This window comes from Brachycentrus maculatus, unplaced genomic scaffold (assembly GCF_059751285.1).
Source record: "Brachycentrus maculatus isolate JH-2025_06_01 unplaced genomic scaffold, ASM5975128v1 h1tg000258l, whole genome shotgun sequence".
NCBI classification, from domain to species: Eukaryota; Metazoa; Arthropoda; class Insecta; order Trichoptera; family Brachycentridae; genus Brachycentrus; species Brachycentrus maculatus.
Window position 1 is genome coordinate 1,646,936 of NW_028281009.1, and position 18,065 is coordinate 1,665,000.

The following is an 18,065-nucleotide window of genomic DNA, read 5'->3' on the forward strand; positions in this document are numbered from 1 at the left end:
CATTTGTCCAGTTCACTTAGAATGTAGATACCTTCGCTGTACAAAGTATAGTAGGCACATTTATAATGCTCTGAAGTTTTCTAAATGTAATACCATTTTCAGGACAGACTTAGTATCGCTTTAGTTTAAAAAAGTAATTTGCGACATGTGAGAATCGAACCTAAAACATACAAATAAAAAACGATGCTATTTTCGAACTACAAATAAATTTTAACAAATAACATCTGACCCCTATCCGCATCCAACGGCGTACAGGGCACCGTATCGGATCGATGCGGTGTTAACTTATTTGTTAATCAAAGGAAGGCATGTTTGGCAGTACGATCTTAATACTTTAAAATTAGATATATTTGTAGGTAAATGAAATAAAAGGCTAAAAACAAAGTAATATTATGTAGGAAAAGGAGAATTCAAACAATGATTAGAACACTCAAGGTTACATAACCTTACTCGTAAAAAACATGTATAAGTTGAAAACTAGTCATGTTTGAATCCTTTGAGGATATAAAAGCATTCGTTATATTATTTAAAAATGTTTTTCGTATCAGTTTGTCATATTTTTTTTAAGTCTAGAAAATATTTCGATGTACGAGTACTTCGAAAATACTTCGAGTTATTTAAATATTAGACTATTTGAGTATATTAATAAACGTGAATAACGATCGTTTTTATTTATTCGTGTTATTTCTTTTTCATGTATAGATTTATTTGAAAATTGAAAAATAAAGTAGCTAGGATACTTTTTGCCGAATTTAAGAGAGAAAACACGAGTTCCTAATAAGTATATAAATAATAAATTCAGATTCATAAATATTTTTCGAGTTACAAAATAAGTTTTGTTGAATAATTGAATTGAGTGGGTAAAGAAAATCAAATTGGAGTTTATATTTTTAAGGAATTTTTATATTTTTTGTAGTAATAATTGCCTTAAAAAAGCTTCAATGACATCGATGTCTTATGTTTTGTACCAATAGAAAACTGTAACTTATCCATAAAATATTGTAAAATCTTGTATAAATTTTTTTTCTATCATATTGTATTATTATAAATTTCATAAATATTTTATATTATTTTTCTTTTATTCAAAAGAACATACAATTTCTGAGATTTTAATGTTTGAGTAATCAAAGTTCAAGTTCGTTTTATCAAACTCAATAATTTTTTTGCACTGAGAGAAATTTTTACGATTTTCGAGCCAAGCTACATTTTAAACTGAAGAAAAAGTGGGTAGAAATATCGTGAAAATTTATTACATTTTTTTTCTTAATTGTTTGCCATACAGTTTAAACAATAATTACCCTTTTTCTTGTATGATAGAAATATCATCTTGTGTATAAATGAATTGTTTTAAATAAATTCTTATCGCGAAATAAATAGAATTTCCATAAAAATTAATAGAGCTTTGTTCTAATAAAATCATGATCAATTAAACGTTATTTGTATTTCAATGTGTTTATGGTACATGTAGTTCAATAACATATTTACTTTTATTGCAAAATAAGTATAAAATATATTACTCTTAATCCCAAATGATATTTTTTCCTCATTTCATTATAAAAAAATCGCATTGTTTTGATAAAAAACAATGAATTTTGTTGTTGTCGTAAGGTTGATAGAATTCAAGGGAGAAAACATTATTTTTGTCATTTCATTCTCCGCTGGGGGTTGTTAGTAGGTGGCTGTAACAAATGATGAAAAACGACCCCAATGAAATTTTATCATCAATCACCCTGGAGCTTAATTGCGATCATTACGTTTTGGGGTAAAGTCATTTAACTGCTGAGCTTAAATAATGTTAACACTATGCTTATTAATGCATGCTGCTCCATCATCAGGAGTGATGCCGACTGCTCAACTGACTGCCGCTGTCGACAATGCTTTGGAAGAGAAGAGTACAGGCAAGTAAAACTGATAATAAACCCCGTGACTACACTCTGTGTTCATCCCTTTAGGGCCCTTAGGCTGTCTGCATGTTGCTGTGTTTTTGTGCATTATATTATAAATACAGGGTGAGCCATTAAGTAGTGAATGGTTTGCTTGTTAAATAATTTATTAAATACAAAAAAAAACTTATAATAGATTTTTGTCATCATTATAATTCGTTTTGCTTGCTTTTAATTAAAGTAAGTAAAGGCAATAGTATAAGTGCAAGTTTCTATATATTTTTTTGGCATTGTCTATGACGTAATTGAATTAAAAATCATTAAAAAAATATAATTTCCTACATTTTTACATTTTTAAATTGAAAACTTTATTAGTTGCCTTAGAAAACTATCCTTGGCTATTATGCATAAGGATTTATAGCATATTTAGTTAATATGTCTTAAATATGATAGTGGATGGAATTGTTAATAATAATTTAATAATGTTGATCCTTAAAATCAATACAATATACCTTAAATTATAATAATTTTTGTTAAAAAGTTTTTTTATAGTTTTAGTTTTTAAAAATTAAAAGTTGTTATATTATTGTGAAGTAAAATGAATTATTTTGAGCTGCTGATAAGAGATAGAAGATATATGCAGTTTCAATATGTTAGCCCTAAAATTACATGGTATGATTAAAATTCCCTCTTTGTTTTTACACTTTACAACTTTTTAAGTCCTATGTAATGGTCAGGATTGAAAAAATACATTCCCAACATTTGATTTGAGTTTGCACACTTCATTACTTGTGTTTCTCAAACTGTGTTTTTGAGACCAGGTTATTTTTATATTTTTCTTTCGTGATCAATAACAAAAAGTAATACATTCTAAAATATATCTATATACATGTAAATTTGTCCAGCAAGTAAAATTTAACTATTTTAATGATTTCATGTATGCATGAAAAAAATAAAAATAAATATTTCCTTTTCACATTAAATAGTCAAATAGTAATGGGGTCAAAATAAATATTAGTGATATTTTACTCTGATCTTATTTTAAAATCACCCTGAACTTGTATCTGAAGTGCTGGAACCACCTTGCTCTCATAAATAACGATCAAGATAACACTGCGTCCATATGATACAGTGCCCTACGTACTATTTACCTTTTGAGTTACATTAGTTTTTAAAGGTCAACACTCATTATTATTCGTAACCCATAAAAAAGTGTTAATTTTAAATTTAATGATTTATATTATTATTTAATCACAGTAAGACCCAGAAAAACTTGACTTGATCAGGTATGTCAAATACTTGAAAGCGGTCAGGTCAGAAGTCGAAATGATCGGCGGGTATATATGAGGAAGTGCATGAATGTGGAAGGGGTGAATTATGTTTACAAATATATAGTTGTGTGGCGTTTTATTCTCCCTGCCTACCCCTGCGGGGAAGCGGTGCAGTGGTATTTAGTAAGTTAGTCTTTTTTGTATTTTTCTGTGCGTAAATTAGTTATATCGACAGAATCACCTACCATACGAGTATGAGTATATCTATAGATATATCGCTCACTCCTTTCAAGAACGTCATAACTCAAAAAACTTGATTTTTCAGGAGAATATCTTTAAAGTTTAAAAATATAACACAATGTATTAAAAATAAATATCAAGCCACTTATTGAACTTTTTACTGTGCAACAGATCTTTTTAGGTAAAACCTGAAGGTTTTTTCTCCATTTGAAAAATGGATATTAAAAAAATATATTAAACAATGCCTTTTCTTCAAAAACAACATTTTCTGCCCTGTAGCGGGTAAATATTAATTTAAAAATATGCCTCTTTTGATGGGATCTAGTACATTATCTGGGCATTCCGAAAACATGTACAACTGAAATTTGACGATTTTTGATTTATGACGTTCTTGAAAGGATTGAGCGATATGTAATATAATAATAATAATAAACCCTTTTCCGCACCCCAATGGTGCATAGGGCACTGCGTCATATAAACGCAATGTTATCTTGATCGTTTACACATGAAGGAAAGGTGATCAGCCCTCCGCTTCAGGTACCAGTCCAGGGTAATATTGAATAAATATTACAGTGAAAAAATCACTCATATTTATTTTACCCCCCCTGGGAATCGAACCCGGGACCTCCAGAACGGTAGCCGAGCGTGCTGACCATTACACTACGGAGGCGGACATATGTAATATCTACACGATATAGTTTTTTGTTGTTGTTAATAATTTAATTTTTACCCAAGTAAATATAACATCGACAAACATCCCACCAAAACATTTTTATGGCATTTGCATGCTACCGAGTGTAATAAAGCATGATAAAAATGTCCACCCACTACAATGATATTGTCCTATTAATCAAACGGCGAAAATATTTTTTAGTACCGCATACATACTATCAAATAAAGATGTATGGGATATTTACAAGAAACCATGGTCGTATAATCAATGGAATTATGGTAACATAATTACGGTCTCACATAATTAAAATGATTAACAACATTTTGAGTGTGTCCAAATACTTGTTTACAAATCTGGATTATCTCCAATTATAGGAGTTATTTTACCATATTATTTTTTGACATCTCAACACAGATGAAGAAAAATATGGAAGTCTGGGCATTTAGAGGTCTATTTATTTGGACACACTCAAAATGTTATTAATAAACGATCTGGTCAAATTATAAGCTAAATAGTATTATGAAAGGATATTTTCTGGGTTTCTCATGGATGTCATTATAATCCAGGATTCGGACCTCACTTATAAATATAAGAGTTTCTGCTCAGTAAAAAACTTCTTGGTCTCACCAATAGATGTCACTAGTTAAAATTCTAGTGATTCATGTACAATTTTTCTCATAATTGGATCATATATATATATATATATATATATATATATATATATATATATATATATATATATATATATATATATATATATATATATATATATATATATTATATATTTATATGTATATATATATATATATATATATATATATATATATATATATATATATATATATATATATATATTTATATTTATATGTATATATATATATATATATACATATAAATATAAATATATATATATATATATATATATATATATATATATATATATATATATATATATATATATATATATATATATATATATATATAGAACTTCAATCAGGAAGAAAGTCAATCATGGGTAGAGTTGGTGAATGTTACACGAGTGAAAAGTGATCATTTAAACCAGCCTATAACGCCATATATAATATATATTATATACATATAAATATATATATATATATATATATATATATATATATATATATATATATATATATATATATATATATATATATATATATATATATATATATATATATATATATATATATATATATATATATATATATATATATATATATATTTATATTTATATGTATATATATATATATATATATATATATATATATATATATATATATATACATATAAATATATATATATATATATATATATATATATATATATATATATATATATATATATATATATATATATGTATATATATATATATATATATATATATATATATATATATATATATATATATATATATATATATATATATATATATATATAGAACTTCAATCAGGAAGAAAGTCAATCATGGGTAGAGTTGGTGAATGTTACACGAGTGAAAAGTGATCATTTAAACCAGCCTATAACGGTCGAAAGCCTCGTAAATGCCCAGACTTCCATATTCTTCTTCATCTATATTGAGATATGAAAAAAAAAAGTTTTCACACTCCTTCAATTAGTATTGCTAAGGACTGGAATACCACCAATTAACAATGCTAATTGAACTAAATATTTCATTAAAATATCTATTGTAATATAAGTTAATATCATTAAATTATATTCATTCGAATCGACTTGAATCCTCGTCAGTAAATTTGATTACGATCCCAGTGTGGTGTTCCCTGAACAGTGGACAAGTGCGAGATTACGTCAAGCATTCGGGGATCAAGTGGGAACAATGCTACCCGCTGGAAGTTTACAAACTTTGGAAAACTTTTGTCTTTGAATTACACGGTTTGACAGAGTGGCCTTTGTTGCCCTTGAAATTATGTTAGAAATATTTTCAATCAGAGAAACTGGAATGTAATTTGATTATACGAATAAACAACTCTGTTTGATAATAAATTTCTACAACTTTCCGGTTTTGCTCACTGGAAATTATCATACCCTGGACCTGTCAGTCAAATCATATCGTTAATAATATTTCGAGTATATCCAACCTTTGTAGCTACATGTTTTAGATTTTATTTTATTTTATTATCATAAATTGTATTTTACATTTTTTAATTTTTAATTTTATTATCATAAATATATATTTATTTTAATCACATTTTTTAAACATATTTCAAAAAAATATTTTGCAGAGACCCACCAAGCCACCTTGTGTGTCTTGTCAATGAAGTTCTTTTTTAATACATTTTTTATTGTTTTCAACATTTATTTAAATCACATTTTATAAACATATTTCAAAAAAATATTTTGCAGAGACTCACCAAGCCTCACCAAGACTCACTATGGTAAAATCTTTTAATTGAAAAATTAAAAGATTTTACCATAATGTGACTGCTGAATTAATCAGAAAAATGAATCATTCCGTCATAAATTATCTTTGTTGAGATGTTAAAAAAACTCCTAATTGAAGATAATCCAGATTTGTGAATAAGTATTTAGACACAATCAAAATGTAAAATATACACACACGTTGTAAAAAAGAATCTCATATCAGTAATTTGAATATTTGAATGACTGATATGAGGTATTAATTATGATACATAATATTATTTTATCGTAAAAATAATGACTACATATTGACAATGATTTATCATTTGTTTCTAATATTTTTGATAGATGTTCTAATAAAGAAATAAGGAAGGAATGCAAAGCTGAGACAAGCATTATCGATAAAATTAAGAAAGGTGTGTTGAGATGGTTTGGACATGTAGAACGAATGAGTGAGGAAAGATCGGTAAAACAAATTTATGAGGCGAATGTAGGAGGAAAAGGAGGAGGAAAAGGAGAAAGACCGAGAAAAACTTGGCATGATCAAGTATGCCAAATACTGAAAGTGGTCAGGTTAGGAGTCGAAACAATCGGTGGGTATGTATGAGGAGATGCAAAGAAGAGGCGAAGAATGTTTGCAAGGACAGATTGGTGTGGCGTTCTATTCTCTTTGCCTACCCCTACCCCTAAGCGGCGTGATGGTCAGTTAATTAGTCAGTTAGTTAGTTTGTTTTTAATGTTTTTTTCAAATTAAAATTAACGCTTTTAGTTTTCATGCCATTTCAATTAAAATAAAATGCACTAAAATTATTTTATTTTCACCAACAGGTAAAGGAACGAGTAAAATGCCATTTGGAAGTCGAAACAGCTATCTCCTGGCGACGATACTGGCTACTTTAGCAGGGAGTCTACTTCTGAACATCGATTAATAAAATATTTCTAAAAAAATATTATTTATTTATTCATAGATTAAATATTATTATATACATATTAAACTTGTAAATACAATTTATGGAAAATGTTTGTCTATTGAATTTTCTAAAAAAATGTCTGATGAATGTTTTAAAAAATACGAATTATGTGTATATATGTAAAGCAAAGCATTTTGAATAAATAATTTAATTAACCGCTGTGATATTTGGTCTACTTAACCATATCTTTTATTGTAAATAATGTACCTTTATCAGTTTATACCCATTTAATGTAACAATTTTATCCTAACAATAAAATGCAGTCAAAACACATTGCAATAATTTATTGAAATTGTAGACATACTGTGATGGTGTATTTCATGATTAAATGCTATTGATTCGGCAGTCTCTCTTCTCCGTCTTAATCCTCATTGCTGAGGGTTGTGACCCTTGCAGAAGCAATGACTCTTCTCCAGTTATCCCTTGACTACGCTGCACGTAGCGCTCCAACCACTGAGGTGCCTGCTGCTGCCTTAATTTGATCGGTCCTTCGTGTGGGCGATCTTCCTCTCCCTCTCTTTCCCTCCAGGCTACCGATCACAACTAGTCGTTCCAGGCTATCCTTGTTGCCAAGCGCAACGTGTCCAAAGAACTGGAGAATCCGTCGGGTACAGATATTGGCCAGAGACAAGCCATCCAAGCGTTGTTCCTGGCGAATGGACTCATTGGTGCGTCTAGCTGTCCATGGAATTCGGAGCATGCGCCTCCAACACCACATTTCGAAGGCATCAATTTTTTTTTTCGGCAGTCAGTTTGCAGAAATCTATGATATTTATCCAATTTATTTTTATTTTTACTTGGTAAATACCACTATCTAACTTATTTAAAAAGGAGCAGAGGAAGATCGAGGAAAACTTGACATGATAAGGTTTGTAAGATACGTAAAAGCAGCCGGGCTTGGAGTCGTAATAATTGGCGAGTTAAAATAATACAAATGAGGAGAATGTGGTAGAGGCGAAGATTGTGTGCAATAAATATTGGTGTGGCGTTCTTTTCTCTCTGCCTATTCCTGCGGGGAAGCGTCGCGATGATTAATTAGTTAATTATATGTAAATAGTAGTCCGCCTCCGTGGTGAAATGGTCAGCACACTTGGCTACCATTTTGGAGGTCCTGGGTTCGATTCCCAGGGAGGGGGTCGAATAAATATAAGTGATTTTTTTCACCCTAATATTTATTCTATATTTTCCTGAAGTATAGGGGTGATCACCTCGCCTTCATGTGTGAACGATCAAGATAACACTGAGTTTATATGATGCAGTGCCCTATGCACCATTGAGGTGCGGAAAAGGGTTTGAAGAAGAAGAAGAAATAGTAAAAGTAAAGGCTTATCGTATACTCGTGTGTACGTCACATTGAATAAATAAACAATCATGTTTAATATCAAACAGTTCGCTGAACAATAACGAAGCTTTTGTCAATTTAAATCTGAATCTCCTGTCCCTTAATTAATTGAACGTTTGGAGAAACGAATACAAAGGAAGACATTAATATTCTGTGCCATTTAACATAACGACAAAACGGATACCCCGGAGCAATCTTTTAAAATACGGAAGTCATTCTTCCGGATCATTGCCCTTTGGAGACACGCAGTTGGGATAAAAAAAGTTCACAGCTTATCCTCTTAGAGCGCTTGTGGACTACACGGAAATTTACTGTCCATATTTTTTAAATAATAAAAACGACTACGACAGTTAAGCGTGATCGAATTTACGCGCACTGAAGAAAGGCGGACAAAAACACAAGCCAATCATCCGTTTTATCATGGTAACCGGACTGCCGGGCAGTAAAATACCGTGTAGTGTACACGTGCCTTTTAGAGCGCTTGTGCACTACATGGAATTTTACCGTCCGGCAGTCTGGTTTTTTTTTTAAATAAAAGCGACTACGACTGTTAAACGTGATCGAATTTACGCGCACCGTGATCACGCACCGATCAAGCGCACCGATTTGAAGAAACGCGAACAAAAGCACAAGCCAATCCAAGCCAATCATCCGTTTTATCATGCTAACTGGACTGCCGGACAGTAAAATTCCGTGTAGTACACAAGTGCCTTTTAGAGCGGTTGTGCACTAAATGGAATTTTACCGTCCGGCAGTCCGTTTTTATTATAACAGCAACTAAGATAGTTTAGCGTGATCAAATTACGCGCACCGCGATCACGCACCGATCAAGCGCACCGATTCGAAGAAACGCGGACAAAAGCACAAGCCAATCCAAGCTAATCTTCCGTTTTATCATGCTAACCGGACTGCCGGACAGTAAAATTCCGTGTAGTGCACAAGCGCCCTTATTCGGACGGAATCGTTCGCTAATCCGGTAGACAAGTTAAGAAGATTTCTTGAGGAAATTACTGATTTAGTTCAGGACAGTTCTGATTAAGATGTAAGACTTGAGAATCTAATTTGGAGACATCCTTGGAAAAACAATGAGTGTCAACAGAATTGAAAAACAACAGTTAATGATAGGTCGTTTGTCCACTACACGGAATTTTACCGTCCGGCACGTCAGTTAGCGTTTTAAAACGATGATTAGCTTGGATTGGCTTGTGCTATGCTCCATCTTTCTTCGGATCGGAGCTCTTGATCGGTGCTCGTAAATTTGATCACGCTAAACTGTCGTAGTGGCTTTCATTTTTCAAAACCGGACTGCCGGACGGTAAAATTCTGGGTAGTGGACAAGCGTCCAAAGGCAATTCATTCCCAGACGTATAAACTATATTCCCTTCTCAATCACTTCTTCATGTATGTTGAGACATATAATAATAACCACGAAGACGTGATTAATATTGGAATATAGAATCATGGATATTTCGTATTGGCTGGTTTATGTGACGAATCGTATGCATTGTGTGACATTTATAATTTCATCAATGATTGATAATTATATTATTTTTGACATCTCAATATAGATGAAGAAGAATACGGAAGTCTGGGCATTTACGGGGCTCACGACCGTCATAAGCAAGTTTAAGTGATCACTTAAAGTGATATTCTTTTTCATCTATGTTGAGATGTTAAAAAAAATTATATAAAAATAACTCTTATACTTGGAGATAATCCAGATTTGTGAACAAGTATTTGGACACACTCAAAATGTAAATTGATTGGGTAGAATGGTGTATGTTACTCAGTGTACACCGTGATCAATTTAAACAGTCAATATTAGGCCGTGAACCTTAGAAATACCCAAACTTCTTAATTTTAAATTTTAATAACATCCTCATTGGTGTTAAGATATCAATGGATATCTTTATACTTTACAATGTTATTCGAGATTTAAGTAAAATTTCACGCGAAACGTTAAAAGTCACTTAGTATTCTTAGATTTAACGATCAAGACAACACTACACAAATTATATTTTGTGATCTTAGCTTTACTGGGTATAGATGAGGGTAAATCTTTGAAAACTATATGATTATGATCAGTGTCGGTTTAACATGATATGGTGTCTATTGCACAATGTGTTCTTCGACCTCGTTCATAGATCCGGCCCCCGATAAGTTGAGGTTGGTATTCTATAAAGTTATTTAAATTTGTATGGAAGAAATAAAAAACAGAGATTGAAAGGTTAATAAAACTAAAATTATTTATTGAAAATAAAGCTTACAATCATATTTATCATAAGCAGTCCAAGCAAGGTCCAGTACAATTTATACTTATATTGAGAAAGTTATGGTTTAGCAACAGGAACTACTGTGATTTGTTTTTCTGGTTCCGCGGTTTTCACGACAATGCGATCCTCAAATTTGACAGTAATTTCTTGAACCTTCATGTTGGGTGTTAGGAACTGTGCAAGAGTCTTCACTCCATCCCTGGGAACGCGGTCAAATGGATATCCCATGGTCTGTTTATCAGGGTATTTCTTATCCTGAATACCGCAGAAACTGTCAGCGTCACTACATACTCCTGAAATATCCTGCACCACTTTGTCAGTTTCGTTATCAGACACCATTACAAATAGATCGAACACCACCCCTTTAGTGGTTCCTTTGGGAATAAACATATGCTGAGGCCAACCGCAACCGCAGAAATTGAATGCGTACAAGCTAGGATCTGTTTCTGCAGGGCGCTTAGCATCCACGTTGCGGAAAGTCCTCTCGTATGGGATTGTCACAGAAGAATCGAGGGAGCTACGCTTGACGACATTATCGCCACATTTAAGTGTGGTCCTAAATCTATCCAATTCGATCATGAACAACCTTTGTTCGTTGAATTCCATTACAACGCCGTTCTCTTTACATCTCGGGGCCATGAAGATACGAACAGTTCCGATTAACTGTTTCCCTGACGAGTTCTTAACATTGATGATAAAGTTGAATTGCTCATTTTGAAGATGAGTAAAGCGGACCAAGACAGGACTTCTTGGGGTGAAGTCCATACCACGGGACAGATCTACATCACTCTGTTGCCAGTGCGTAATAAGTTGGTTAGCGGGTTTTTTGTCAATAGCTACTTGTACGCCTGTCACGCATACATTCTTAAACTCCAGCCGCTCTACGGTATATTTAGGTTGTTTGTCCTTGTGAGATAAGAATAAGTTATTTATGTGATTGTGCCAACGATAGAATACTGGATCTCTCATTGCCGTTGCAGTATCTCCCATTACCGCAAACGATTCAAGGAATCTACCGTCGGGGTCATGACACATCGCGAAAAGCATATGTCCCATGTTATGTAAACTTCCATAAACTCCGGGAGCCGGAGAAATCATGGCCGATTCAACCATATTTCCGAGAATATCAATACCAGTTTGCTCATTTAGAGGGGTCTGTACTCCTTGTCTATTTACTGCAAAACCCTTTTCAATTGCTTCCTTAATGCTTTTCGTCCATGTTTCAAGTGTCGATATTTGAAGAGTAAACTCATCTTCGGGGCGATTAATATCAGATAGTGGAGTATTCACAAACCTAGGTGGCCACGCTCTGCTTGCAATTGCAACTTCAAGCTTGGGGAAGTATCCCTCCTTCACTACCTCCCTCAAGTTGTCAAAACTCTTTACTCGCGGTAAATCATTGCAGAAGCGCTCCGCATTGTAACGGGCCAAAACTTGATGATGCATATAATAGAATAGTTCCCCTCGCCTATCCTTATCAACGATGGCACGATTCTCGTCTCCAGTCGGATATACAAGATGCCAATGCCAATGATGTAAATTAATTCCAATGTCTTCACGGAAGTACGCAAGTTTTTGTTCAGGTTCTCTCGAATTAGCAGTAAATTCTTGTGGAAGAATAATTGGCTCCCTGATTGCTTTGGGAACTACTGCAGCTTCTTGGCGTATAGATGAAAACGCAGTGCTATCGATGAATTTTCCAGGGAAGCACTGCAGGAAGTTTGGTAATAATACATTCTTGGTGTCTGTTCTATGGAGAAGGGCAACAGATAGAGCGTAGTTGAATAGGAATGGATTCACTCGTTCATGCGCATATGCTGCTATAGATATCACATCGTCAATGGTTCTTTGAGACATGAAAATACCAATAAGTTTCTCTGCCCATTGTACGTGCTGCGATTTAAACAGGGTAAAATTATCTTTCATGCTCAATTTCATCGGAATAGTTAAGTCCGGATATGTGATGTTGCTAACAGGAATAACCTGCCTGTCTGTTGATGCAAATCGTTTTTGTACATCTTTAGCGATAGGCTGATAACGGTCTTTTAGAAATTTATCAGGCACTTGAAATACCGCCTTTGCGTCATCACCCTTGGGTAATATAATAGGTTCTGTTGGGCGGTCAAACAGGAGACGCAAGATATCTTCTTTAGAGTAGGCACCAGTGGTTGTGTTCGCTGGTGTACCCGGGGGTTTGGGAGCTCCTGGTGCAGGTGCTGGTGCTGGTGTCGGAGTCTTAGCTGGTTGACTGACGGGTTTTGTACCTGTTCCGGTTTTCCCTGTAACGGCAACTGCTTTTCCACCTCCTGCTGCCGCCCCAGCATTTCCAGCAACGGCAACTGCTACACCATCCTTAACTCCTGCCGTAGCTCCTCCAGCAGTAGTGGTTGTTGCCGGTTTTGCAGGTGCTACCGGTGCTGCTGGCTTGGTGGTTGGTGCTGGTTTTTTACCGGTGGACGACATGATTACAAAGTAATACTTCCAACTTGAATGTACTGATGAACGAAAATAACAGTATTTATATTACGAAATTCTATGTAGTGCCATGTGCAATTTCTAACTATTCATAACATATTCAATAAATAGTAAACAAGGTCGTTCAATTTTATCGCATAGAAAGCAAAATGCGGTTTATCAAATTAATGATGATTATTTCGGCCAAATAGATTAAGATCACGACCGATTCATGGAATGGAAAAGTACCTACATCAAATCACGTGCCATGTGTATTTCTCTTTCATTTTTTTCATAAAAAAATGAATCTACCACAAAACGTAATATAATATAATTTAACAATCCGAATCACTGGTAAAACTGCTTTATGCAGCTCTGATGAGCTTCAGTATATTTTATATGATTTCTAATCTGTTTATTAGGATTCCGCCATTTGTATAACATACTATAGGGATGCAGTTGTAATTATTGCTAGTTTCTTGTTGCTTGTTGTGCGACAACCAAATCTTTTAAAAGTAATAAGGACAGTTGTCAATTATAATAATTAAACTCAATTATAGTAATGTAATTACATCATCATTCATAGGTACATCATAATATACATACATCATTCCATTTCAGGAAAAAAACGCAAAAAATGTATGTTTTATATAACTCATGTAATGATAATGTGTTTACAGAATTTACACATTCAGTTTTGGACAGATTTCGACTCTCCTAACCTTTCGCGACCCTTAGGTTGAAAAACAATGTTTTACGAGTGCATATCAAGCCAATTTCAAAAGTGGACGACTGTTCGTATAACAAAGTTTTATTTTTCCCTGCTGTAAATTCACTTAATACAAGCCTTGAATAAGTCAAGCCAAGTTATTGAATAAAACGTACGTGGTGTAAATGGTAATTAAGTGATACTTTTTTTTACATGTTTGTGCAAGTACAAAAATGACTTTACTTAACTTAAATTACTTTAAAAAGTACTTTCCTGATTCCGTTGAGAATTTCATGTCAACTCGGGTAAATAATACTTTTGTTGGATTAAAAATTATGTATCCTCGTGTTGGCCATATCGGAAGTAGCCATAGAAGTAGATTTTGAAATATTTATAGCCAAATAATCGTCAGCCAAGTGTCTGGTACGGTCATTGTTGCAATTTTTACCGTAAATAAGGCAATAAAGTTTCTTTCAAAAGTTGAACGAACAGAGAGGCGGGGTGCCAATGGGGTTTTGCTCGATTCATTCAATTAAACCTATAACTTAACTTTACTTTTATATTTCTTCATTGACTTCTGTACATGCTTCAAAATCTACTTCATGGGACCAACACGTCGCTCACTCCTTTCAACAACGTCATATATAAAAAAAAACTTGATTTTTCAGGAGATCGATTTAAAGTTTAAAAATATAATACAATGCATTAAAAATAAATATCAAGCCACTTATTGAACTTTTTACTGTGTAACAGATCTTTATAGGTAAAACCTGAAGATTTTTTCTCCATTTGAAAAATATTTAGTAAATTTGAAAAAAATAATTAAACAACACCTTTTCTTGAAAAAGCAAAAAGTACACTTTCTGTCCTGTAGCGGGTAAATATTAAATTTAAATATTCCGCTGGAATAAAGTACATTTTTTGGGCATTTCGAAAACATGCACAACTGAAAATTGAGGATTTTTTTTACATATGACGTTGTTGAAAGGAGTGAGCTACATGTACTTCTACTCATAGAAGTGCTTTCAATCCCGTACCGTTATTTGATATCCGTTTTATTTTAAAATAACTAACTCAATTCTTTTAAATGGGTTACTTAAGATAGAAAAACTGACCAGGCTTTATAAATAAACATACAACTAAAGGATGAGTGAAAACAAAATACAATATTTTACAAATAAAAACGATAGACATTACTTTTTATTCCAAATGAAGAAGTCAATACTTGTTTTTACGAACTAAACCTAATGTGCACCCTCTAATACTTTTTAACAAATGAAAACGACTGCACATTTTTTACATACAACATAAGTTGAGTTTTATTTATTGTTTCGGCATTTACTTTGTGGTAAGCCATATAACATTTAGAACCGAAGATGAAAGCTTAGCTTCCGAAACTAGTTGTCATAAATAAACTCAAGTAGTAAAAAAACAAGTGATTTCATTAATAATTTTAAGTTGAGTTAACCTTAAAAATAAAAAATAATTGGAAATTTTATAAAACTCCATTTTGAAAAAACCTCAAGGGCGTTTAACGAAAATACACGTTATCAGAATTCATTATCTTCAAACACCTTTTGAAAAATGAAAATGACGACACTAGTTTTTATTGACTAAACTTTAGTATACTTAACCTAATACCTTAAGCGGATTCATCTTCTTATACCTTATACACATGAAAAAGACTGTGCATATTTTATTTTTTTATTAACTAAACCTAAGTTGAGTAAATCTAATCGGGATTCATCATTTTCTAGTACCTTTTGACTCAAAAAAATATGTTTTTATTTTAATTTGCATTAACTAAACCTCAGTTGAAATTGCGTAATCCGAATTCATCATATTCTAATACCTTTTTCGTACTTCATGTTACACGTAGCACCGTATGACACTGTTAGATTGATCATTAAGAGGGATGAAGACTATCAATAAAACTGTCAATGATTTGTATGTTATTTGTCATTATCATATTTGTATGTTATTTGTTCATAAATAGGACAAAATTTGTATATTTTATTTGTTCATTCATTGTAAATAAACCACAATTCACGCATTTTGCGCCTTGTTTTAGGCAAACCGTGTATAAAACGAAATAATAGTGGATAATAGTAGTTTTGGTATGTACATATAATAAAAAGTATGTACGTATGTACATGCACACACATACACACACACACACACATTTAAATCATCATATTTTACATTTAACTAAACCCAAAAAAAGATCACTATTAGTAATGAGAAATAGAATTGAATAGGTATCGCCCAAAAATGCGAAATTGATACAACAAAAATATTGCAGACAAATGGCGATATGAATGGTTTACTATGATGGCGTATGAAAAAATTATTTTACATACGTATTTATATAGCTAAGTTTATGACACACACACACATATATATATATATATATATATATATATATATATATATATATATATATATATATATATATATATATATATATATATATATATATATATATATATATATATTTTTTTTTATATATATATACATATATATGTATTTATACATATCTAAACATCTTTATTATCTGAGATATCGCGTCGTGCAATGGTCGCTATTTCATAAAATGTATCGCATTCTCATACTCAGTACTTTATAGACAAAGCAAAGGAAAATAATTTGATGTATATCTTTTCAAGTATTTACAGTTCCTCGAAAGTACAGATGGAGCGGAAATATGATTTTCCTGGTTCGATTTCATTCGAGCACAAACACTGTATTTCCGTTATGTCATGATTTGTAGAGCTCCAAAGGTTTCTGAGTAGTGCAACCATAATTTAATAATTCCTTCTCTTGTTGAGATATTCAGTAATTTGTCCATCTAAATTGAGTTGGGATCATTTTAAGTAAACTGTTATTTCTTTTAAACATTTTTTGATTATTTATTGAATGTCATAATATAATTACCAAATAAACTTTAGAGACTAGCATACTTCACGGCAAGATTTGGAATAAAGACAGATTACATATAATTTAAATTTTAACAGACATTTTAAGAATAGCAAATTTGATAAATGATTCTCCATGCAAGATACATTTGCAAGACTGTAGGTTAAAGTAACAAGGAAGATTGGCGTCTCACGTTACACGGGTGTCGTACAGCGCTTCGATAACCTCCTATGCATTTTCCAAAATAACAATCTTTGTAGACTGATCCACGTATACAATACTTACTTTTTGCTAGTTATTTCTTGGAAGTGACGTAAAATGAGAACTTAAAAATGGCGCAACAACGATATCAAGAGTTAAGTGTAACAGGAGAAATACCTCAACATCTATAAAAACATATACTATATCCACAGATAATAAGGTATAAGTTACCTGCTGTTATAATATGCTTTGATCTGTTATATTTCAAAGCCCAAAAACCATAAAAGAAAAAATGTTAGACTCAAACCTCGCCGCTCTGTTGCCGGAGGTACGTTCCCATTACATTTCAATCTGTGATCGAATTTTTATGCAAACTGTATTAAGCGCATTTTCACGAGTAAGCACGGGGAATTCCCGAATAAAACGAGGTATAAAACCGAATGTAGAATGTTCAAATTGGATTTCGGAACGTCAAAAGCTTTCCTTTAGATTTTGAGAAATTTAATGAAAGCCTTCAGATTTCTATACGGTCACGAAGAGAGTGCTGTAATAAGGATTTCATATTACAATGGAAATGACTCGGTCCTGTAGTATTTAATGGTCTAAATTATACGAATATCTACGTCTTTATGAACCAAATAAGTGCTAAATTAATGATTTTACAGATTATTTTTCATTGAAGTTCAGTTAATTAAAATTTTAAACAGAATTTGAAATGAGACTGATAGTCGAATTTCC

The 18,065-nt window shown here is 32.2% G+C and overlaps 1 protein-coding gene and 1 pseudogene across 3 annotated transcripts in view; one reads left to right on the forward strand and one right to left on the reverse strand.

Moving 5' to 3' along the window:
- The window catches only part of LOC148305988 (uncharacterized), a 61,494-nt gene extending 53,882 nt beyond the window's left edge, over positions 1-7,612 (forward strand). The window contains exons 6-7 of one of the 2 annotated variants that reach the window (XM_088265815.1): positions 1,836-1,898; positions 7,290-7,612. In XM_088265815.1, coding sequence (XP_088121941.1) covers positions 1,836-1,898; positions 7,290-7,390 — 164 coding nt within the window. In that variant the 3' untranslated portion in view covers positions 7,391-7,612. The remainder of the gene's footprint in view (positions 1-1,835; positions 1,899-7,289) is intronic. The other variant, XM_088265816.1, reaches the window with a different exon arrangement.
- Positions 7,613-10,994: 3,382 nt separating this feature from the next.
- LOC148305989 (phenoloxidase 2 pseudogene) lies at positions 10,995-13,535 on the reverse strand (annotated as a pseudogene). The gene has a single exon (XR_015838081.1). The product of XR_015838081.1 is annotated as a phenoloxidase 2 pseudogene (transcript).
- Between the last annotated feature and the right edge of the window lie 4,530 nt (positions 13,536-18,065).